General features: G+C 41.4%; 1 protein-coding gene across 1 annotated transcript in view; it reads left to right on the top strand.

The window, feature by feature from the left end:
- The window catches only part of LOC112983595 (pikachurin), an 81,699-nt gene that overhangs the window by 55,321 nt on the left and 1,221 nt on the right, over positions 1-25,157 (top strand). The window contains exons 13-22 of the mRNA XM_064499729.1: positions 812-1,001; positions 4,881-5,006; positions 5,717-5,960; positions 10,677-10,788; positions 12,434-12,550; positions 15,083-15,263; positions 19,907-19,985; positions 20,862-21,005; positions 23,628-23,711; positions 24,862-24,965. Of these exons, the coding sequence (XP_064355799.1) occupies positions 812-1,001; positions 4,881-5,006; positions 5,717-5,960; positions 10,677-10,788; positions 12,434-12,550; positions 15,083-15,263; positions 19,907-19,985; positions 20,862-21,005; positions 23,628-23,711; positions 24,862-24,965 (1,381 nt within the window). The remainder of the gene's footprint in view (positions 1-811; positions 1,002-4,880; positions 5,007-5,716; positions 5,961-10,676; positions 10,789-12,433; positions 12,551-15,082; positions 15,264-19,906; positions 19,986-20,861; positions 21,006-23,627; positions 23,712-24,861; positions 24,966-25,157) is intronic.

The raw sequence follows: 25,157 nt of genomic DNA, 5'->3' as shown, positions 1-25,157 counted from the left end.
TGGACACATTAGTATAGACTGGCTATGAATAAACATATGTGGGAATTTGGAAGGTTCCTTACTAAAGAGCAGTAAAGTTTTGGAACAGCATTTGACTAGGAGGCAGAAGACAAATATTTTGATCAATTTATGAAAAGAAATAGACTCACTTGCTGACAATAGCATGGGGTTTAATCCAGTGATTGAAAAGGTTTATTCAGTTTTTTGTTCCTTACTGCGTGCTATAGCAGTGCTAGTACACTTTGCATTTGTAGGTTTCCTTAGGCAGGTTAAGGCCAAAAAAACCAGAGGGAGTAAATTTAGTGCTGGCAATGTGGGCAGAATCCCACTGAAGTTGTTGTAGTTGTATCAGTTTGTGTCTTGGCTTTGTTTTTACCATAGCTTTTTGTCATTTTATTATTATTCTATAGTAAGTATTTGCCGGGTTCTGTCCAAAAGACAGTATCACATTGGTCTGTGTCCCCCAGGGCTTAGAATTTTGAAGAAAAAACATTTTGGCAAATGTAAAGGAAGAAATCACGGGAAAAGACAGATATCCTCAATCCCTCCTCAGAATATAGTGATTTTTAAGCTTTTTATTTTGCATTAAATAGTCCAAGCTGTTGCAATGGCTGTGAACGCAAAAAGTAACATTTAAAACGGTACACCGAGAGGAGGAATGCCTAATGGAAAGGAATTACCAATGAGCAGCGTACATCTCCCCCGAGACAATTCTTCCTGGAGAAAATAATTGATTATACACAGTGTGGCTGAATTAGTTATCATGTATTATGTCTGTTCCATGTCATGTCACGCTGTGTTTTCCCTTTAGGGCCAATATAGTAAAATTACGTTCCGGACTCCCTTCTACGTTGGCGGTGCCCCCAGCGTGTATTGGCTGGTCAGAGCAGTGGGCACAAACCGCGGCTTCCAGGGCTGTGTTCAGACCCTCAGCATCAATGGGAAGGTCGTTGATATGAGACCCTGGCCATTAGGGAGAGCGCTAAGTGGAGCCGATGTAGGTAAGTGTGATGGCATGGGGCCCTTAATCAGTGTTAAACCAGTGTTTCGACACTGTGCAATTGTCAAAATATATATATATATACATATATATATACACGTATACCAAAAAACCTTCTGTGTGGACACAGCTATCCAACGCAACAGTAAAACTGAAAAACCGCCATCTTAAAAAAAAAGAGAAACTCAGCGTTGCTGATATAATCATGCCTGCACCAGTATTTCTGCCAGCATCTCTCAGGATGGCTCTTCATGTGACTGACACACTTATATCATCAGAAATCAATGGTGTGCACGCTGTGTTTGTATTTAAATTGCTGCGGACACAACAAAATGTGTTTTGCCTAAGGGCATCATTGCATTTGTCTGGAGGACTGCAGGGGTCTTTTAGACCCACGGCAGTACTTTTGCCGTTACAAAGGGCTCTTTCCCATGAAACCCCGTTACAGCTGAGGCAAATAGGCGTTCTTGTTGACCAGCTTTTGCTTTCATTTCTGGAATCACGGTATTTTTAAAAAAACGCCCTGGAATACTTTCTCTCAACAGCTTTATGAAGTGGCATTGTAACATTATCTCCCCTTCACAGATGTAAAGATGGAGAAGCAGGGAAGTTATTGAACTAGTCCTGTCATCTATACATATTTATTCATCTCTGCTTCATCCACGTTATGGGCACTTGAAAAAAATGGCAACAAAATCCTTGCTTTAATGACCTCCCAGGTTAAACAGTTTAAGACAAAGAGTAAACCCCGCATCAGAAAACAAGTGGTAAAAGCAGGAAACAGATCCCGTATCTTCCAACTCTCAGTGCCATGCTTCAGCCACAAAGTCATCTTTCTTCTCTTTTATAGCTTTGCGTTTGGAATCCCAAGAAGGAAGTCATTAATGAGAAACTGCCTAACAATCGCTCTGTATTCTCTCGATAAAATGACCAACCTTCTTTGCAATATAGGAAGGGAACAGAGTGGCCCAAGAAGCAGATGGTGAAAAGAATAAGACTTTGGAAACAGAGTAATTTCACGACAGAGTGAGAATCTGTGGAATTTTTATATATAGATGAAAGCCTTGCTGAAGTTCTCTGAGCCCCAATCTCTATTGCCTGTTGGTATGCAGCTAGCTTCCTTCCCATCCATGAATGCTCCACGTGCTGCTGCATTAACAATCAACATAAATGAGAGTAAATGCTGGGTTTTCACATGTGTGACTCAAAGCTGAATGCTAGAGCCTTACTGTCCTTACGTGGCTGCACGCATTCATATGAGGCTGCACCATGAGAGATTTGCAAACAATATGGGATATAATTTAAGCCTAAAATAAATAAATTGGAAGTGAATTTGATGGAATTTAGGAATGTTTTTTGCTAGCCAGTCTTTTCTTTCTTTCCTGTTGGCACTGTGTATAAATCAGCAGTACTGCAGTACATGGACGGTAGAATTGAGCGGGGGAGAGAGAGGGATCCCTCCTGCATTAAGCTGTCTCTGCCAGCTGCATTAGAAGAACCAGCATGTCAGTACCTCGTATTCTCCCTGGAGCTTCCCTCGTCCTCATCTGCCCCTAGAGTGGCAGTGGATGTAGGCATCAGACGTGTGATTTGTCTTTTCAGTTTAGTCGCCTGTGCTGGACCGAGTGCTGAAATACTCCCTATCACTGAGACACTGTGAGAGCAGCGTGGTCCTTAAATACCAAGACCATTCCAGTTCAAACTGCCCCTAAAGCCAGTGAGCCTGCACCTTGTCCCATTATTATCTTCCTTGTCCTTTTCTGGTTCTCAAAGATTTTGCTCAGCTTTGGTCTGTTTGAAAAGACTGGTAGCATTGACTATTAATCAGGCAGATGTAGTAAAGATGAGTGTTGTCCGAATTTGCTGTTCGCATTTCAGTATATCAACGTGGGTGTTTATCCACATGTCTTGGCTCAGTTTCCCTGTCTGTAAAATGGCACTGGTGCTACTCATTCCTGTTGCATCATGGTAAGTGATGAGAGCGTGAGAGATCTCAGAGACTAGGTACCTGTTTATAATCACAGTGATCCTAGGCAGTAAGACTGAAAAGGACCTTGAGGAAAGGTGCAAGTTGTTGTTTTAAAATGTTCTCTATTTTGTAATAAATTTTAAAATAGGATTTATATATGAAAGGTGTTGTTTAAACCCCATTAAAACTGTAGTTTTCTGCTGAAATGGGGTACAGTTACATGGAAAACACTGTAACAAAACCCCAGTGCTGTCCTGCTTGATTTTACTGTGGGCATTAGCTGCTCAGAAGAGGAAAACATGGCTAAATTAGCACTGTGAGTACAGGAGCTCCCACAGCTGGATACAGGGCAGTCTTTTGAAAGGGTTAATTGTCTCCTTCCATGTTAAAGGAGAATTTGCTCTGTTGCAGAGGCCTCTTAATATTGCGCTTATGATCCAAGGATTAACCCTGGAGTCTTGCATTATGAACAGCGTACTCAGGCCGTCCCTCTCCACAATAAAAAATGGGCCTGACGGGACATCTATAAATGTACAATATGAGACAAGTCTGTTCTGACAGGGAGTTATTCCAGATGACCTAAGAGTTATTACCGCATCTGTCTTCTGCGACTCAGTAAGCAAAGGTTATTTTCCAGCTTGGACGACCGAGTGATCTTCTCATTTTTGTAACAGGATGAAGCAGCCCATCAGCCATCTACACAAGAGAGATTTCACTGCACTTTTCTTTCTGAATATATGATGGGAAACCAAACTATAAAGCTGCACTGTACTAACGCCAGTACCTCACTGAAGTTTTGTGGAGTCCTGCTCTGGAAACTGTCTTTACAGAGTGATCATGTCGGAGTGCTGTATTTAAACACAGCAAAACAAAAACACACGACATATCCTCTTCTTGCAATAGATTTGCCAAGCTTTTCTTGGTCACCTCAGATAGCAAAACTGTTCTGCAGTGTTTATTTCTGATAATATTCAACTAGAAGGTCAGAATTGCCTCAGTACACCTGTCTCATCTCAGAGGTGATATTTCAGAGTACCCCAAAATAAATGTGATTCTTAGTTTGTCAGAAACTTTCCCCTTCCAAATGATATGCTTAGGCTCATACACCACGAATGTGTTATTTGAGCTTTCTTAATGAGTAATTTCAATTTAGTATTGTGAATAAGGGGGAATCTATCTAAGCAGAAGCTATTTAAAATAAAGAAGAAGAATAAAATTAACCAGTACTTCATAAAAACCAGTACTTCACCACTAAATATTCTAATTTTATAGTTATATCACAGCTCTAAGAGGCAAATAAGTAAACTATTTACTCTATGGCAGTTTCAGCTTAATTGTAACAAAAAAAAATCATCATCTTGTACTTTCAAGTGATGTGCCCGCAGAGTACAAATGCTGCTTAGAAAGCCCATATCCTGGTGATATGGATCCCTTTTAGTGCAGACAGAAGAGTTAACCTCATTTTAGTTAATAAGATTAGCTGATGATTAACACCTTTCCAGCTTACCATTGCACAAATTTACCATGAAGAAGGAAGCACTTAAGGTAATTGAAATTAAACAAACTGCAATGCTTGTAAACAGTCCGGTGACTTTTGGAGATTCTGAAATGAGCACAAGAAAATAAAGGTGGGAACAGAGACAGAAAATTAGTTATCTGGGAAATGTGTGAAATCCATGACTGTCATGGTTTGTTGGTTAGCGATAATTTCTGCTGTTTTTAAAGTCTCCTTCTAGACTGGTATAAAGTCAGTGCTGACAGTGAAGCTCCTTTGCCTCAAAGGTGCACAGTTTGACAAATTGGGAAAGAAGCTAGATAGGAGAGCAAATCGTATTTGTTACTAGTGATGATCAAGAGCCAGCTAAATCTTGTTTGACAAACTTCTTTGATACGTTCTGGCCCTGTGTTTAGGTGAATGTAGCAGTGGAATTTGTGATGAAGCTTCCTGTATCAACAGTGGTACCTGTACTGCAAGCAAAGCTGATTCATATATTTGCCTTTGCCCCCTTGGATTTAAAGGTCATCATTGTGAAGAAGGTGAGAGGATGCTAGGTTGCTTATATTTCTTTGTGTGTGTTAGCTCATGTCCAGTGCATTTTCTCCATATTAATATCCAAGGTTGCCTCACAATATTACATTGGCAGAAGACAGTCCTTGCTATTTCTTCTATTTAGAATCACGTAATGAAACCCTCCCCCACCATTCACTCCGGAGCTCTATCCAGCTCCTGCCTAATCGGCTTCTCAACCTCACCTTTCAGAAGATAAAATAGTCCACGGCTGTACATTAACTCTAAAAAAACCCAAATGCATTTCTCCTAAAAACAGTGTTAGTTGTATATTCTGAAATGTAAAACCAGATATCATTTTTCTGTTGAAACCATGGAGATGTAAACAAATAGTCAAATACATACCACATTATTTTCTGTGCTGCAGAACATAGGTTGTCATGAAACCACCCATCGCATGCATGCCTACTACTTTGAGAAACATGGCCATGATACAGAAAAGGGGTAAAGCATTTTATTATACAAATGTATCTTTGGAGAAAGAAGGAATTAAGAAGGGAAGCAATGTTGTTGGTTAGGATAAAAATATTTTTAATTTGGATGATAAAGCTTCAAGGGTTTTTTTTTTCCTTAATATTAGCTCTAAGTACATAACAACAGAACTGACATTGGTTAGTGGGTTAGTCAGTTCCTTACCTTTGGGCCTCAAGTGACCTGCTTGTGTATTCTGGATTTTCAGCAATCGCCTTGGCTATTCCTCAGTTCAATGAATCCTTAAGGTCATTTGCTAGTACACCCTGGCCCTTGGAACCACAGAATTACCTTTCCTTCATGGAGTTTGAGATGACATTTCGTCCAGATGTAGAGAGCGGTGTCCTTTTGTACAGCTACGACACAGCGAGCAAGGACTTCCTCTCCATTAACATGGTGGCTGGTTACGTGGAGTTCAGATTCGACTGTGGCTCAGGAACGGCTGTTATCAGGTAAACTGGGTTTCTTATACCTTCTTTCCAGCAGTGCCACAGGTCAGATCCAGGTGAGGAGTGGGCTGGAAAGAATAATAACCTGTAATGGGGTGTTTGAGCCCATCACTCTCTGGTGGCTACTACTTCTAAGGAAACACAGAAACACTAGTTGTATTTAAGTGCATAAGATTTTCTCCTACTCTTCCTACATTAAATTCCATCTCAAAGCATTGTTATGAGTGTTATGATTTTATGCTACCGTCTTATTGCAGATGTTACCTTTATTTCTGTACGATATTGCAGAAATTCCCTCGTTGCCACCATGGTATCGTGTCACAGCTAGTTAGGGGTTAATAAGGAAGGGAGCCATGAATATTTTATGCATATATTCATACTTTACGGTCTCAAGATGGTACAATATTGGCACTTTCCTGAGCATCTTCCCTCCTGGTCTGTAGTCTTGACAGTAAGCACTGGGCTGGAGGCATCGTGAGGAGAACATATACCTCCAGGTCCCCTCTTTCCTTCTCACAGTGCTGGGATTTTGAGGATCTAAGGGTAGGATCCAGTTCATCTAAATTCATGAGCCTAAAAGTTAGATGTCTGGCTCCCAGATAAAGACAAACCTTCTGAGAATGATTCATCCCATCCTAAAATAAGTGTCTAGGATAGAAATGAGGAGATGCCTCAGAAAGGCCTTATCTCTCTGTGTAAACCGAGTGTGCCATCCCAGAACAGCTGTTCCTTGTGCTCTGAGGAAAAGGCAAAGGGCCACACAGAAGCATTCAGTACCTTGGATCTGATCCAAGAGGCTGCCAGTTGGACCAGGCTGACCTAATATATAGAAATAATCTATACAAAGCTTATGCAAAATATGTACATTGCCTGCAACTTTTGCGTACCGTGTGTTTCCTGTGAACACTGGGAATTTTGGCTATGCTGACGTTAGGAGGAATATACTGATTTTTCCCTGAATGAGGACCCAAGCAAACAAACTCATTCATATTGTAAAGTGAGAAATGAAATTTCAAGTCAGCAGATGCAAAATAATGCACAATCCTAACAATGCACAATCGTTGCAATACAGTTATTGTTACCAGATAGAGATCCTGGAGTCACCAGGCATAGTTCTGTGAGAGCAACAGCTAATTGCTTAGAGACAAGTAGAAAAAGGCAAGTACAATGCAGAGAACTATTACGAATAGAATAAAGAACAATGCCTCTGTTAAAATTCCTGATACGTACACCCATGTCTTGAAAACTTCCTGCAGTTCTGATCACTCCATTTCAAAAGAAATTAGTAAAATTCTGAAGAAGAGCAATGGTGATAACCAGGAAAGGGGAAGAAAGAGCTTCCACAAATACAGCAGGTCCTGTCAGCCTGGAAAAGAGACAGCTTGGTGGAAGTACGATAAAGATTTTTAAATTGTGAGTGACATTGAGATAAGTAAGGAATGATTATTGCGTATTTTTTCATTATAAAAGAATTAGATGGAATCCAATGAAACCGCAGAGCAAGTAGTATAAAACAAAGAAAATCAGACTTTTCTTTCAGGCAGCACACAAATAAATTGTGGAAACTAATTGTCACAGCGTGTTACAGATGCCAGAACTATAAATAGGTTCAAAAAAACATTGGATGAATTTGAAGAAAGATCCATTGAGGGAGATCAAACACAATTGTACGGATGCAGCCTCTGATTCAGGAAATTGCTAAATGACAAGTTGCCAGAAGGTGGGAGGATATATCAAGGGAAGTATCCATACTTGCCCTGTTCTCTTCTCTTGCCCAAAGAGGCAGAAATAGCTAATGTCAGAGACCTTTGTTCCAACCCAAAATGGCCCTGCTTATAACAGCTTTCAACCTCTTTCTGATTATAGCTCTCTAACTCTTATTACAGGCAAACATAAGACATTAAAGTAGATGATCAATTTTCCCCCCAAATATTGTAGTGCTGCAAAACACCAGGTACAAAAGTTTAACTGAGATGTATATGGCTTGTAAAATGTGGCACAAGCCACAAGCATATGCCTGAGAGTGGAAAATATCCCTTTCTCCTTACAAGCAAAAAAAGAGAACAGGAGGCCAGCTAACATTTGGGTCATGTATAGTAAGGAAAATGGAGTTTGGTTATGATAGCTGAATATCCTGATATCCTGAAGCTGACAGGCTTAGTTAAAAGTCATGAGAATTGCCCAAAACACAGAGATGTTGCTAAACGATACTTTACAGATATTTGTGTTCAATGAATATTACGTAGATTGCATGGTCAGGCACCTGATGAAGAAATGCCAAACTTCCGATTGTCTGCTCAACATTAGTTTTTACAGTGGTTTCATTGATTCAGTCTTTTCTAGCAAGCTAATATTGTAGGAGACATAATGCTGGCATACAGTGGAATCCTTTTGAGCCCATAAATCTAATCCAAAATGAATGAATCCCTATTCCCCTTATAACCAATTGGTTACTGGCATTACATTGTGTCACTCTTTCTCCAGCTGATTACCATTTACTACCACCCTTCTGTACTGCATGATTTGGCTAATGACTATATCCATGCACAAGCACATAGTCAGCTCGTGCATTAACCATATAACTTTGAATGACACGTTGACCTTCCCTCAGTCTGCAAAATCCTTCCCATGGCTGAGGTACATCAAAACTGCAGATATCCTAGTGAAATTACCCCCAGCTCAGCTGCTGTCCTCAGTCACCACCTCATGGACCACAGCAGTCAATCCACCACTTAGTGTGAACAGTTAGCCCTATGTCCAGTTCTGCTCCTTTTTCTAGATAATGTGTGCAACAAAGTCCTGCCTGCCTCTGTTCATAGGGCCAGGCTGAGATAACAGGCTGTTAAATATTAGAATATAGTTAGAGTATGATTAGAATATCTTTAGGGATGAAGCAAGCTCATTTTAGTGTGTCAGCACTAGGAGTAGAAAAGCTGATCTTCGTGACACTTGGGTTTTGCTTCAGCAGTCTTGGGCTGGCACTGCTTGAGCAGGGGGTTGGGGCAGGTTGTCTCCAGAGGTCCCCACCAACCCCAACGACACCGTGAGCCCGTACTGAGGTGGAGAAGCACTGTCCATGGAGAGGAGCAGGGATGCCGAAGAGAAGGCTAGATGCAGAACCTAAGCTATTTACCAGGGTGTCTTAGAGGAAAATTTGCTGTCCCCTGGGATTTCACATGGCCAAATGTTTGCAGGATCAAGAATTTCATGATTTGGGGTATTTCTTAAGGTTCAGTTTATCTGGGAAAAAATAATTCTCAACTCCATGACAAGCAAAGAACCAGAAGTGTTCAAATGCCTGCAAAAAGCATTAAAAAACTCATGATGGTTTAAAAAGGGCTGTGAATCCAAGAAATAACTTGCAGATCTCAAGTGATAACTCTGCAAGGTTTACTCATCCCTAATTGTAATTAAATGTGGCAGAGCAGGAGGGTTAACATGATGATGACCTAATCAGCAGAGGAGATAAAATGCATGTATTGCCACTTATTAGGTAGCCAAACCTGTCTGGTTTCGTTATAACTATTGACTTATTCAAGGTGATTAAATTCCATTATCTATTGATTTACCCAAGGGAATTAAACCCTAAATGCTACTAAACAAGAAAAAGGACAACAAGTGAATGACATTGCTTGGTGATATCTTTTTATGGAGGGTTTCTGAAAAAAATGTTAGTAGCAGTAAAAAGTAATATTGACAGTATCTGCTGAATAGATAAAAATGGACTTCAAGGAAATTTGGAGGAGCAAAATAGGTCTGAATTTATGTTGATGATTATGTTGATTTATGACAGAAAAGAAGTTATTTTCACATTTTCAAAATTAAATACATTTTTAAATCAGCATTTCAAATTGCTATTGAATCATTATTTCAAATCACATTATTTTCAGTTAAGTATTTCATTTTGAAATGTATCTTTGTTCATCTTTAAATATAAACAGCCTGAAAACACAAAGCTAGAAAGTCTTAAGGTGTCCTAAACAACATTGTTTCTGATTTTTCCAGTTTGAGTGGTGAATTTTGGAGAAAAGGCTGCAAGATATTATTTGGACATGAAGTGTTTTCAAATGTCATTTTACTGCATTGGTTAAAATAAAATACAAAGTTCTATAGAACTTCATTGATGAGGGATGTATTTTTACCCATGATACAGGGTGCTATTCATATTAGTGCTGAGCTAATAAGGATTGTAAGAACAGTTTTTAAATGCTTCCTTTGAGACTGGTGAATGTTTTACACAACTGGGGATTATTGTTCCTAGTCAGGATCACATCATTAGGATCATATTTTAGTTACTTCCCCTTAATGTACAGCAGCCTGTGTGTATGTGTGTCTCTGAAGATTTCACTTAACAGTCTGCATAAATAGAACCGATAAGCCAAGACAAAGCGCTTCTGTTTAAAAAGGAGGCAGGGAATGTGGACCTAAACTGACCGTTTAGTAGGAAGCTCTATCTCCAAGCTTACGTCTTTGTGAAAAGAGGGTTTATAACTGAGATTAAAATTTGTCTTTGCATATTGTAAATGATTTAGCAGAAAAATTAGCTCTGAGGTAGATGAAATGCATGTTGATTATTGAAATTGTTTTTAATAAATGAAAGTAGAGGACTTGTCGTTTGCTGTCATCCCAGAGTACTTGACTCTTTATCTTGACAATATTTGAAAGTATCAGAAAGATGACAGTATAAAATACTTGAGAGTTTCCTTCCCCTTCAAACAGGAGTGAAGAGCCTGTCAGTTTGGGTCAATGGCATGAATTACGAGTGTCTCGCACTGCGAAGAATGGTATCCTCCAAGTGGACAAACAACAGCCAGTGGAAGGGCTGGCAGAGGTGAGAAGTGTATGACACATATTGTCGTGAACGCAGCTATTAGTTTATAGAATGATCACGCAATAAACCATGCAGGCTACTCTCAAAATTCTTAAGAGCTCCAAAAATCGTACACATGAGGGCATCCTTTTCTGGAAATTTGCACGTTTTTCTGAGAGACAGGAATCCGGTAGCAGCAGCTGATGTCGCGGCCTTCCCTGCTCTTGCTGTGTGGCTGGACCCCCTTTTGGGGGGTTACACATGTTCTTGAGATTCTTTTCAGGCTGTTTATTGGTTGTAGCTGAGTCTGTTGGACAACATACACACCATGAAATATGTCATCTGGTGAAGGATGAAATAGAAAATTATGTGCACAAAGTCCTGCTTCTATCTCTCTCTGAGGGCAGGCCCAAAGAAAATTCCTTCTTCATCTTCCTGTGAGATTAATTTTCAGGACAGAATAAGTGCTGGAATGCTCAGACAGTCAAGTACTTGCATTTTATTTTTCCCTCACTAAGAGGTCATAGTGAGTCAAGTTTTTAATAAGGTTAACTTTTGCTTCCAGGAATCCAAGCAGGGGTATTTTATTCTAAGCAGGTACATATGTATTTTTTTTACCCCAAGAACATGAGACTAAAACTGCTTAGAAAATGTCTTTTATTCCTTCCTAATGGAAGTATTTATCTTTTCTTTAGAAAATCAAATTCCAAAATCTGTCAGCAGAAGAATCTTTGGGATTTTTTGGCAAACTAGCAAACTCCACTTAAAGCAAAGACTTTTCTTGAAAAATGTAAATCAATTTCTTGAAAAATGTAAATCAGTCGAAATTTGTCAAGAAACAGATTGCATGGGGAACATTCAAACAGATCAGTTTCTTTAGATATATAGATATATTTATCTTCTTTAGATGTATGGTCCAAGATGAAGACTCACACATTTTTTTCTGAAAGTGCTGCAATACAGCTGGGGAAGGAGTTTGGGTGGGAGTTGGCAGCAAAGAAATCATAGGAACTTCTGCAAGACTGGAATTACATAGTTATCCTGTCCTTAGCTGTTTAAAGCCTCCCAGGAAGCTGACTAGACCTGTCAGGTATCCCAAGTGGCTGCTTCTAGAACCTAATGCAAATCCAGTGTATCTTCCTTTTACCCATGCATCTTGCTGTGGATTTGCTTTTCACATGTTGGAAACATTGGACGAGTCTCTGTTCCATGGACCTTGCTCTGACTTTAACTTCACAGATCTCGTTCTAGTCCCACTAATATCAGTTTCACAGCAATGTAACTCAAATCATTGCAAATAGAGTTACTTCCTCTCAGTTCATACGTGAAATCAGAAATCAGAATGAGAACTGATTGGTAAATAAGGAGAGAAGAAACTTCATATTGTTTCAGATCTCTCCTTTCTCCCTTCTTTTGTTTTTCCCAGTTTGAATTTTGACAGTTTTCGGTTGGCTTTAACTGGAATAAAGCACAGACAGCCAGTAGAGAGGGTTGCACAGTGGCTTTGATGAGAGAATTAATTACACAAAGAAGTGAGACTGGGCTGTGTGTTTAACAGACGTAATAAGGCATTGAAGTCAAGTATAACATCTAGTGTAAACTGATCTGAAGATACAAGCATAGTTCTAGCTGCTCTAATCAAATGCTATTCCTATGTTTCTTGCAGGGGGCTTTCACACAGATTAAGTGCAGCTCTGATATATTTATTGGCGGAGTCCCTAATTACGATACTGTGAAGAAGAACTCGGGGATCCTGAGGCCCTTCAGTGGGAGCATCCAGAAGGTGTGTGACCACAGTAATGTACTGGAAGCATATAGCCCTTCCAGTGGGCACTTAAGGTGAAAACCTGGCCTTAAAGCACTGGCAGTATTCAGGATAATCCAGGATTTCACCTCCGTACTCCAGTAGCCCACCACAAAGTGCTTAAACACGTATTTCACAATGAAGAGTCGTTCTAGATTTAATAGCCAGGAAGTGTTGCTACTGCCATTCTCCCTGTTAATTCTCACACTGTCAAAATGAGCAAAATCCGTGCTGGGACAAGTTCAGAATGATGCATAAAGCTAAGTCAACATTAGAGGCCTCAGAATGCCCTTTAAAATCATATAAAAGGGAGTGAACAGAAGAGATGCTCAAATACTTCAAGGTAGGCAGACCAAGGCAGCTAAATGCATGATATACCCAGCATAATGAGCAAAAAAGAAAGTGCAAATTAAAGAGGATCCCAGGCCAGCTAGTGTATTCTTATATCAAAATGCAGTTGCACTTCTTGTTACCTTCCCCTCTTATGCTTTTATATGGGGCACACGTGAATGGTGAAGCTCTTTTGTTGTTGGCAGACTTTAGAGATGGTTCCGGTAGGGCCAGGTTTGCCAGTTTCTATTCTGGAAAATAAATCTGGAGACACCTGAATTCATAAAATATTCCTAATAAGTACTCAAAAGACAGTTTTAGTTGCAAAAAACATTTAGTCTCTCCAGATTAATCATACTTAAAGTAGTTTAGATAAAGCTCAAAGCCTGGTTCTGAATCCTCAGTTTAAAATAAGTAAATTATTGAATCAAATTTAATTAACAAATTAAAAAAAAAAACTAGCAGTGCAGCCCATATTAATTGGTCAGTGACAGAAACATAATTGTATTTCAGTGGAAACAGTTTTTTCACTTGGTCCACCTTTTTCGATATCTTTATCAGTTTTCCAGCAGTAAACATGAAGTACAAGAAAACTGGTGGAGTGTGAAACAGTGATGGGAACAAGTCAGTTGCACAGACTCATCTTTGGTGGGCTTGATCAAACACGGTATTTTAATAACAAGATAGGAAGCCTTGGAGCAAAGCATGTAGGTCACGCTTACAAGTTGAGGGGCTGTATCCTAAAATACAGTGGCACTGAAAAGGATTTGGAAATGTTGAGCAGGAGCTCTTACTTCTGCGACGTAGTTAAGAAGGTGGGTTTGCAATCCCAGGGGCCTGAGTGGACTATCAAGGAAGAGCATTACCTGCCCATCAGCACTGTGAGACTGATAGCTGACTGCTGTGTCCACACACAGCAGGATTTTGAAGAATTGTATAGAAATAAAGCCAGAAATGTCACTAAGTATTGGAAAGCATGCCTTTATGGAAAGACCTAAGATTTTGATCTATTTAGTTTACTTGGATAAGGTTAAGAAGTGCCTTGATTGTGGCCTGCTAACTTCTGCATGAGAATGTGATTTCCTAGAGCAGATATTCTTTAATGAAGCAGAAAAAGTGATGATGAGAAGCAATGGCTGGAAGCTGAAGATAAGTTCTGTCCAGAAATAAGACACACATTTTTAACAGTAGGGGGTTGTTAACCACTGGAACAACTTACCTGGAAGTCAGGAAGAAGCTACAAAGGTAGTGGATTCTTTGTTGGCCCAGCTTTAAGACAAAAGTGTGTGTTTGATGCTGTTTAATGCTGTTTCAAACAGCATTCATGGGCTTGATGCAACCCCTTCCCCTCAAAACCCAGAAGTACATTGTCTGGGTTATAATAACTTACACTTTGTGGCCTTAAAATTTATTTTTTTATTTGTTTATGAAAATGGACTTCTTATTTTAATGTAGCTGAGATAAGAAGCTGTACCCAGAGGCATAATCTCACCACTGAGCTATCAGTGGAGATTCTACAAGGGTTGTTTTTCTTGAAGAACGTATGTTGCTGACACATTGGAAAAATCCCAACATTTAACAATTCTCTGCAGTTTATGTACAAACAGTTTTGTGAAGTAATTAATTATGTTTTTCACCAATTTGTAACTCTAGCTTCTTTCAGGCAAGATGAGATACTAGAAGGCAGTAGAAATATGAAAAAGCTGTTCTGCTTAATAATTCCGTTGTCAACACTAGTCTCCTTGGAGGTTTCCTGAGCTCAGAAACAGTTTTCCTCAGCAATGCTCATCTGATTTTTACAGTACTAGCTCACAGCTCAGCTACAAAGCAGTGCACTAGTGTTCAAATACAAAACTGGTAAATCCCACAGAGCTTCTATCCATGTGTGAGTTGCCTAGATCTGTGTCACAAAGCACAAAAGAAATTCATCTCCACTGCATCAGGGTGAGCAACAGAATATGTTGGAGCTCTGTGCCTAGAAAACACCCTGATAAGAAACAGACTGTAGGCCAAGTTTCCAGGTTTACTTTTCTCTGAAGTCATTTAGAGAAGTCTTCTGACTAGCAGTGAAATACCAAAAGGCATTCATCCAATCTTGGAAGTTTTTAACCTCTTTTTCCCCCCTCCCCTTTTTTTCCTTTTGTTTGTTTGTTTGTTTGTTTGTTTGTTTTACATACATAGATTATCTTGAATGACCGGACAATAGATGTGAAACAGGATTTCACTTTTGGAGTCAACTTAGAAAATGCTGCCCATCCCTGCCTGAACTCACCGTGTGCAAATGGAGGCAGCTGCGTTCCCAAAAAGGACAGCTATGAGTGTGATTGTCCCCTAGGCTTTGATGGGCAACATTGCCAAAAAGGTAATGATGGCTGCATTTCAGACCACAGATCCAGAGTTGTTCACAAAAATAAGAGCGATTTAGCAGCTACAGCTGCTGTTGTGCCCATCCCTTGAAATAGAAACGCTGGACACCAGAGCTCTTTGCATCCGTGCACATGCCGCATACCCATGGAAGCATTTGTTTTGTTATTTAGGAACAGCGTAATTGTTATCCCAGCACAGAGCAATGATCCATAGATAGTAGCCTGGTATCTGGTTGCTCATGGTAGCCAATACAGCAGGCTGCATACGACTCCCTAATTATGCAGTGCTATATGAAGGGGGAAGTCCTGCCAACCTCCTTCAGCCAGTGATTATTTTACATCCCGAAGCATGAAGATTGATAACGCTTGTAATTTTATCCTACCTAGTGCTAACAACAAATTCTGTTCTCATACGCAGAAAGGTCTAATCCTTTTTTAGATTCTAACTACTCTGTAATTTCACCATATGCACAATTCCTATCTCAACACAACAGTGCAGACCACCAAGGAAGAGAACTTGCCCAGGCACATGTTATTCTTCTCAGAGCCACTGCAATGTTTCAAACCTTAGATTCAGGAAAGGGCTCAGGTTGCATGTGTTAAAAATAAGGCACTTTAGATTATCCCACCAGATGGAGCTCTTTCCCTTCTGTCAGGTTTAATCTTGAAAAATTCTTAAGGGATAATTTTGTACTGTGGCAGCAAACTAAATGAAAAGAGCTGAGTGACATTGTACTCTTCACCCACTTTTTCATTCCTCACAAGCAAAAACTTCAAAGTAAAAAAAATAGTGGTTTTTGGTTAAATCATGAAGAATAGATTGGCCTTTTCTTCCAAAAAAGACAAAATGTCTCAGAACAGAAACGTTTTATTAGAAACAGAAAATGCAAGAAGCTCCTTTGCTTATGTTATTTGATTTAACTAATAGCTGCAGCTACACCATTTATCTTGTCTTCCTTGTGAGGAGGAGGGAGACTTGTGATTTTGGCGCTCTAGGCATTTGCAGGGTGCTAAACGCCTGACCTCGAGATGGTATCTGCAGCAGTACCAAGGTCTCCAGTGGCAGTCAAGGCAAGCGAATGCTTTGCAGCTTCGGCGTGTGACTGACTGCCAGTTTAATGAGCGACTGTGTGTCCCTCACTGCTCATCTACTTCTAACCTGTGCTGAATGCCGGGTGCAGTGCGCTGAGTTGTGCGCCGGGGCTTCCCCCGCACAGGCGCTGGCCGAGGCGTGCTGCCCATCGCCACCGCTCTGCTGGCACACCACAACTCGGCACCCTGCGGTAACCTTGATGTGCAGCTGAGCTTTCAGAAACACTCTCACCTCAGGTGCCTTACTCCTCTGGCTTGGACTGGATCCGAAGCATCATTTGTTTTAACGCCTTTCATGGATCCAGCCTTAATTCATTATTAAGGGTGTCAGAAGGCCTGGGTCAGCCACCGTCTGTTCCTGCTGCCTGTGCCTGCTGTTCAGGTTCCTTTGTCCCCCTCTGTGCCTGTTCAGCTTTGGCTGCTGCCAAAAGCCAGGTTTGTGGTTGTGCGCAGAGTACGGAGGTCAATCCTCCTGACCCTCAACCTGGGACAGCCCTGGTGAACGGAAAGCAGATTTCTCAAAAAAAAAAAATCATTACCTATATCTCTTTGGTACAGTGGACACGTGGCTAAAGGAGAATGTGTATGTGTGTATGCTCCTACTTCAGAACAGCATTTTGGCTAGCATGCTTGGCTAGTATGAGAAAGACTGACGGTACAGTCTCTATCCAGCTTGCTGTTGGGCTGTTGTAGCCCAAGACACTGAAAAACCAAAGTACTTGTGAGAGACTGGGGCTCATTCTCCAAAGTTATATAGGCCACTTACAAAAATCCAAATGATACTAAAATGAGATATATGAAATATTCATTGATACCTTAATGGATCCTTGGCTGAAGATTCAGTGGAGTTTCTGCTGACATTGCTATTTTTTGTATCTTTTATTCAATCTGTGGTGAGTGTTAAAGGTATTTGTATTTAATTGTAAGGCAGTGCAGAACACCTAACAGTTCTTCTCCTCTGGTCAGAATTGTTCTCCATATGAACCATCGTGAGTGCCTGGGACATTGAAACTAGGACTAACAGAAAGGTTTGGAGCTGGTACTACCTGAGTGCACTCCTTGTGCGTTTTGAGTGGGCAAAGATAAATAGTTAGGTAAAACAATGATAAAAGATCACCTTCATAGATGATTACACTTCTCTGTTGAAGTATTAAAGGGAAGTGGGGATCACTCATTTACAGAAGGTGGGGAGGAAACTAGACAGTCCTTGGAGGGGAGACTTTTATGCCACAGAAAAATAAAAGCAGAATGTTCTTGTTTTGTTTTGTGCTGACTCCTGGCAGAGTGTGGAAATTACTGCCTAAACAGTAAGTACTGCAAATGATGTGAAAACTGCTCTGTCCTTGTGCACCTGTGTCTGCTCTGTCAAGTTGAATGCTGGATTTCCATGAAGCCTGGCAAGTTTCTGTGGATAAGCCAAAATATTTTGGGAGGTTATATTCCTTAAAGCTTGTCCTGTTGATATTTTTAACTGCATCTAGAGCACCTGCAAAGTGCACAGTGTTAGCTGTGGAGCTGAGTTCCCATATTCACAAAACAGCTGGGCCAGACAGCTAGCTGAGTGTTTTGTAGTGAGTGAAGGTATTTAATCCTAGATGTCCTTCTTTGCCATATTCCCTTCCAGTAGCAAAGATCCTGCATGAACCAAGGGTACTGCAAAGAATTACTTGGTATGCTGTGGTCAAATTGTGTATACCTGGTGAAGAGCATACAGAAGAGAGAGCAGTGGTAAATGCCCACAGAGCATTGCTTTGTAGAGGAAATCGGGCTGCTAGAGCAATAGCAATAACTGCCCAGTGTGAGCACCTGCCCCTTCCAAAGGCAAGAACGGTAGGACTCTGGTGTCAGTGCAGGACATGAAGGGGGGGCGGAAAGGCTCATTTCGCTCTGCCTCCATCCGCCGTGATCAGAGATAGACAGATCCAGAAAGTGTCAACCCCACTGGCCTAGTGTAACACATCTTTTGAAATCTTACAATGCTGGCATACAGGCTATGTACAGCATATGGTGTTTTCTTTAGACACATTAGGCAGTTTTCTCGATTTCATTATGGATGAAAACGGCCATTTGTCACCATCTGAAATTCTCTGTCTTGGCGCTTACACCTAAATTTCATAGTTCTGCTCTTGGCTCCAAGGCTACACAAGTCGTTACATATCTGTATTCCAGGGAACCCTTAAAGGCCAGCCAGCTTCTGTATTGCACAAAGAAAGCAAGTATCCATGCCCCAAAAAGCTTAAAGTTTATATAGATGAGATTAGCTGTGGGTTGAAGGGATTAGTTCTCAAGAAGAAAGTAGGATAAAGTGAACTATTTTAAGGAATTTGTAAAACTGCCTTATATTAATGCAGCAGTCAGCTATGAGAGATCAACAACAAACTGCAGGGTATTCACGCGAAAGAAAATCTGTTCGGGCCAGTGATCCTACCCTACCAAAGGGTCTGTATCAGGGATGCTTAGTGATTTATATCATAAATCTGAGTTATTTCGCTAAAGTTTGCTCAGTGAGAAGCAGTGCACCAGCTCCAGGTCTGGTTGGCCAGGTGGCAACGTGTGCTGTCTTCTTGGTAGGCAGCTGGGACCATACACCATAGTTGTACGAGGGGCTCTCCCCTAGAAAAATGGGAGAGGCTGCATCCTGGGACAGCAGTGAGGTCTGAGGCAAACAAGCTCGTCCTCCAAGCCAGCGCTGCCCTGTGTGTTGAACACACGCTCCGAGAGGCTTTGTGCCTTCAGCTTCTGTAATACAGCCTGTAATGGCCTAAGCCCTTAATGCGAACGTGGAACATATTCTCAGTTCCTTCCAATAGTCCTAAACTGATTAACGGTAGCTGGGACGTTCCTGCTGGAGTCGGCTGCTCGTGGCGCTGCTGTCGGCAGGTGCCACCAGCACCCTTCCTCGCAGCCTCCCGGGGATGCCCTGGCCACCAGCAGCTACGCTGTGCAAAGTCCCAGCCGGCAGGTGGGAGGAAGCTGGGACTTGCAGGAAACAACTGAAAGGAGAAAATGGGGAGCTCAAAATTTGCCTGTGCTGCCTCTCAGCATCATTTTTCGGGTATAAGAGGTCCCAATATGTGCTCCACGCAGGGTGCTCCACTAGGAGCATGGGAGGAGTCTTAGAGGTGGTTAAGGCATAAACTTCAGCAGAAGGGCAGCTGGACTCCATGGGATCACTAGGGACCACATGGAGAAACAGGGAATGTGAAAGCAGAGATAAGAATGCTCCCAACACTTCATATTTTTCTGCTATAACGTTCACAGTGGAAGAATACATTAGGCCCATGATATGATGGCCATAAGTAGAGCTATCACTGGGGGAAGGCATGGTTTAAACTCTCTCACCTACCGTTTCTACATTTAGGTACAAACTGACTGTCATTTTACAAACCAGTATGAGTAAATTCAGCTTGATTTTGTGCCACTGGAAGTTACCTGTCAGTGGAGGAATAGAAAAGTCAATAAAAGTCTTTTTTTTCCTGTATTTGCGTGTCAGCTAACTGACACACCTTTTTATTTATTTATTTTTATTTTTATTTTTACTTTTTAGGCATTATAGAAGCAATTGAAATCCCACAGTTTATTGGTCGCAGTTACCTCACGTATGATAATCCAGATATCCTGAAGAGGTAATTAATCTCCTGTGAACCTAAATGACTGTGCTTTTTGTTTACCATTATGGCACTGAAAGTCTCAGGCCGGAGGATGTTATATATTTAAGCCGTACTAAATTTAAGCTGTATTTGCCATGTTTCTAAATTTCAGGAAAAAATACATTCTCTAGGCGTATGCTTATGGCTCAATTTATTGTAATATCTGAGCATCTTGCAACCAAAAAGAACTGGTATTCACAATGTAATTCTGACATAGAGATGGACTGGTATTCTGTTCCTGAGAACAAAGAGCACAGACGTACAGAGCCTATATCCTTAAAGGGACTAAGGATTTTAACTCCTACTGTAGCCTCCTGAGCCTAAAATTTAGGTCTTCAAACTTGTGTGTGGCTGCTCTCTACTCTAGAAGATGCCCAAACTCCATTAAATTTTGGGTTGTTCCAAAAAACTCCTGGCCACCTATATTTCAGTCTCTGGCTAGGGGAACAGCTTCCCGAATGTGCTCACTGTGCTGACCTGCTGCTCAGCACCTCTCACCCACCAGGACTCTCTGGTTAGCCATTCTGGGACCAAGCCTACTAGGCCTTCTCAAATTTGCTTATTAGCAAGTGGGTTTCACACTAGGTCTAGACGGAAAAAATATTTTTTCTTACTTGTATTGAGAAACCTAGCAGCTATTGCATTTGGTATTCTGGAGGCCCAAGTTCAATTTCCCCACTCTGAAATACTGGAAATAGAGATATGAACCAGAGTTGCTCACAAGGCAGTTGCTAGACAGTAACCTGCAAGACTAGGAGAGAAGAAATACTTGCATCATCTTTTAGTTTTGCTTGAAAAAGGACTGTCCTAGTTCAATATTTTATTATGATTTGCTTTCTTTACATTAAACAGGGTATCAGGATCAAGAACAAATGTGTTTATGAGGTTTAAAACTGCAATGAAAGAAGGTCTTTTGATGTGGAGGGGAGACAGTCCCATGCGACCTAATAGTGATTTCATTTCTCTAGGCCTTCAAGAAGGAGCATTAATATTCAGGTAAACGATAACTTCCTTATTTTTATTGCACACAATACACTTAAAGCTCAAGTGAATCTCAACAACACATCTAATGTTTTTGTCCTTCAGTGTATTGCAGAACGATTATAACTTCAAGGTTGATAGGTCTGGTTTTGTCTGGGAGAGGCTGGGAGTTAAACAAGTGACATGTTGCCAGCTGTATGTCATTCCTGCTCCTTCCCTCCTTCACAATCCTTAAACATCAGATTTTTAGCCTTTTTTTGTAAAAGTCACCGTATGAGGGTAAGAGTGCTGTCAGTAACTTCCCCAATGCCTTTTGAAGCACTTGCCGTCTCAATTACATAGAGCAGGTGCAGGGTTTGCAAAGAAACTGGGTCGAGGAAGGAGACCCCAGTAACACCCATGCTCACTGTAGGCTCGCTCTTTATCGGGCACCGGAAACACACATGGGAGCAGGCTCCCATCTTCTTAAACCTAAGAGTATCCAGCCCTGTGACACAAAGCCAGCTGACACCAGGCTTTTTTACCTCCACCATCCACAGAACCACTTATTTAAGAAACAAATAATATTACTGTCAATAAGTTGAAACTGGGGAGTGAGGAAATGACTGAACTCATGTGCATTCTCCAGAATTGCTTTCTCCCGTAGAGACACTTAGACAAAGACTCCATGCAGCTTTTGGCATGGTGCTTTTTGGGACTCCTGCCTTTTGAAAGTTGCATCTTTCTTCATGATCCCTCGTTTCAGCTTGTGTAACACAAATATTGAAATAGAAAACTAAAAATGTCTTTATTATTGTGGATCGTTGTGAAAGAATGTTGATTAGATGACAAAGATTTTTTTTACTCATTTAGGCAAATTTTGAGCTACTTTATTTGACTTAATCTGGTTGTGGTTTGCTACCGTAGATGCATAGACCAGGTTGCATATTCCTATTTAAATTAATTTCTTTAAAGCTGTTTCCATGTGGTTTCCTGTGGTTAACTTTGCCTAAAGTCTTAGCTTCCTTGTTGGTCTACAAACTAGGAGCTGAATCTGCAGAAATGGTACGTTTTGTAAATGCCTTTAGGAGAGTCTGTGTTTCCAAGATGCTGGTTAGTAAGTGGTCAGTCTATTCTGTCTTTTTTCTAGGCACAGTACATTTTTATTAGGATCGTTGGTGTCCCCAAAAGGCAAAGATACACAGAGGTTTTAGATTGAAACAGCTGAATTTTACTGCTGTAGCTGTACCTTCCACACACATTTAGGAAAATGTAAAATTAAGATCCCAAATTAAAACTCACATAAACAATCACTGCATACTTAAAAGGAGCACTGAAGAAGATGGTGAAAGGACAAATGCAGAATAAATGTATCATGTTCTTTCATACAGAGTGATCCTCCTGCTGTTCTCGAAAGGAACAACTTTTGACACGTGAGGGCAAGAGAACAACCAAGGCTGTGAACTTGAATTGGTCACAAGTATTTTCCTGCAGCCCAAAATTTAGATACCGGTGTTCCAGCCCACACCTTTTCTTTTCCATCTCCTGTTGCCTAACAGAGAGTAGGTTCCCTGCTCGGTGTAACTGCTGTTGTAAATCCTTTCTGTTATTTTATGCATCTATACACAGTTATTTCCTTATTTTAGGTAATCCTCATTCATCTGGGATATGAATCTAATTTTTGTAGCCAAAGATCTAACAGTTAGATACAATCCTCAGCTTAGCAATACCCAAATTCTTCTGTAGCTCTCAACATAGACCAATATCCACATCCAGAGTAAAAGGAGATGCTTCTCTGAGAGTCACTTGAGCCTCTAAGGGGATCAAATTTAAAACATATGTTTTGCTCCGTGCAGCACACAACTGAACATGCTATTCTCGGGTCCCTAATTCTATCCATGAACTTAATTCCAGTTTCAGTCTTTTCTGAAGAGATAATGATGTTAGCTAGGTGCAAGCAGAAGGCTAGCAGCGGCAGCTCAGGCTAATTCATCTGGTTTATTTAGGCAGCTCAACACCCCATAGCTCACTGTATTGTAGCATCTACCATGAAGGTATGCCCAAGTGCCTAAGGTGTAAATATGATGGGAACATTATGTCTGTTGAGTAATTTTAGTAGTGGCAAAGTCAAAGAAATAATCAGAGCTGCAGTTGAAGCAGAGAAGTTCATGACTATCTTTGCATTTACATCATTAGACTTCACCCCTCCTAACATCACAGGTCTTACCTTCCCTATGATTCAGATGATTTGTAAATCCGTTTCAGGTTGCATGCTTTATTAACTGTGTTTGCAAACTCCCACTGCTCTCTCCCATTAGGCCAAAAGATTTGTAGGTCACTGACCTTTGTAACCTTCTGTTTCTGGGAAGAACAGCCCTGCAGAAGCCCCTTGCTCCCTGGGGACGGGGTGATGGTAGCACACGTTGACCTCTGCAGGAGGAAGTTTTGCATGTTCCTCTCTAAGCTTGTCTTTGCAAAATAAGTGTCTCATAGATGGATTTCCAAAGGATCCTACCTGTCCTCCCAAAATCCTAGCTATAAGGTGCAGCTCAGGGGGTAAAGCAGGCGAATTGGGGACAGAGTGAGGATGTTTGAGCAATTAGATAGGGAACTGGTCTTTGCAAGGGAGATAATAACACTTTATTTTTTTAATTTTAGCTATAATTTGGGCAGTGGCATTGCATCCATAACGGTGAATGGCTCTTTCAGCGATGGCCGGTGGCACAGAGTCAAGGCTGTTCGGTAAGTCTTTTGTCTGACCAGTGACATTTTATTTCAGAGGCGTTTTGGCGATGCCCTGCCATAAAGGTGCTGCCTAGGCTGGATGGTGATTGCGCGTGAATCATTGCAGCTGCACACTCTCACATCACTTAGGAGTTGAACTGTTAGCAGCTTGGCTGTTTCAGTACGATGTACACAAAGATCATTGTATTAGAAGTGACAGTGCCAACTTTGCAACTCAGCACAGCTCAAGGCAGGCTGCCAGAGTCATGCAGAGCTATTCTGAGGCTGTGACAGACATTCTCTTAAACCCATACCATTTGGGTTAAGAGTATTTTTCTTTAATGTCTGCATTTTGAAATTCCCCAGTGAGCTTTTTGTGGGCTGGCACAAGCATTGGAGCACTGCGTGTATGCCTACTTTTTCTAAACTATTTGGAGGAGGTGTAGACATCTTTCAGTGTCTATATAACTCATATTTATAACTCATTACCTCATAGGAGGCAAGTGTGCCCAGCAGGGAAAGCGTGCATCCCTCTCTTCGTGAGATGTGGGTTCGCTGGAAATCACAGGCTGACATTAGCATAACTTGTCACTAAATTCAGTGAGACTAGGAGCCCGTCAACTGGCTCTTCTGTCAATGCATCTATTGACTTTATGAAATGGAAGTGGCCAAAAAATCCTAGTAAGAAAGGGACCTTTTGAGCTTTTTAGAAGTATTATAGCTTACATTAGCTTGCATAAGCATTAGCTTGCTTCCCCCCTCCTTCCTATTTACGCTTCTGCTATTTACTTTCTGTCTTATTTTTGACTTTTAAAAACATTTCAGGACCTGTCCATCTTCCCCTCACCCCTAGGTGTTAATTCCTATCCTCTGTATTATGAATCCTTCAACTTATTTCTTTTCCAGTTTCTTCCTCCTCTGGAAATATATCCCCTCTTTGCAGCCTCTCTGACACTTCACTCCCTGGAAAAGACACCCTGGCGGGTCTGGGCTGCCACAGCTCGCCACTGTCTGTGGCTCTCCCCAGCGTCAGCCCCAAGTCTTTGCAGTGAATTGCACTGAGCGTGGAGTCACCCGGGTCTCCTGGCATGGGGGAGATGCTCTTGCTGCTCCTCCTCCCATCGGACTGTCGACTGGATGCGCGAAAGCAGTTTGTTTCTTGTTTCAGAGACGGGCAGTCTGGCAAAGTAACCGTGGATGATTATGGTGCCAGAACGGGCAAATCGCCTGGAAAGATGAGGCAGCTAAACATCAACGGGGTGCTCTATGTAGGTGAGTATTCGCTATTTGTGCACGGGGCCCGGCAGGCCGGAGGGCGCTGCGGTGTTGTCTGAGCCCAGGCCCGGTCCGCATGAGGAGGGCCGGCCCCGCGCGCACTGTCGTACCCCCGGCGGCTGAATGCCGACACCGTCAGAGTCAGCCGCAAGCCCTGCGCCTGAGCGACCGCTGCGGGAGTCGGGACAC

Source organism: Dromaius novaehollandiae, chromosome W (genome assembly GCF_036370855.1).
Source record: "Dromaius novaehollandiae isolate bDroNov1 chromosome W, bDroNov1.hap1, whole genome shotgun sequence".
NCBI classification, from domain to species: Eukaryota; Metazoa; Chordata; class Aves; order Casuariiformes; family Dromaiidae; genus Dromaius; species Dromaius novaehollandiae.
The sequence above is the reverse complement of the archived record's forward strand: the minus strand, read 5'-3'. Positions and strand labels throughout refer to the sequence as shown.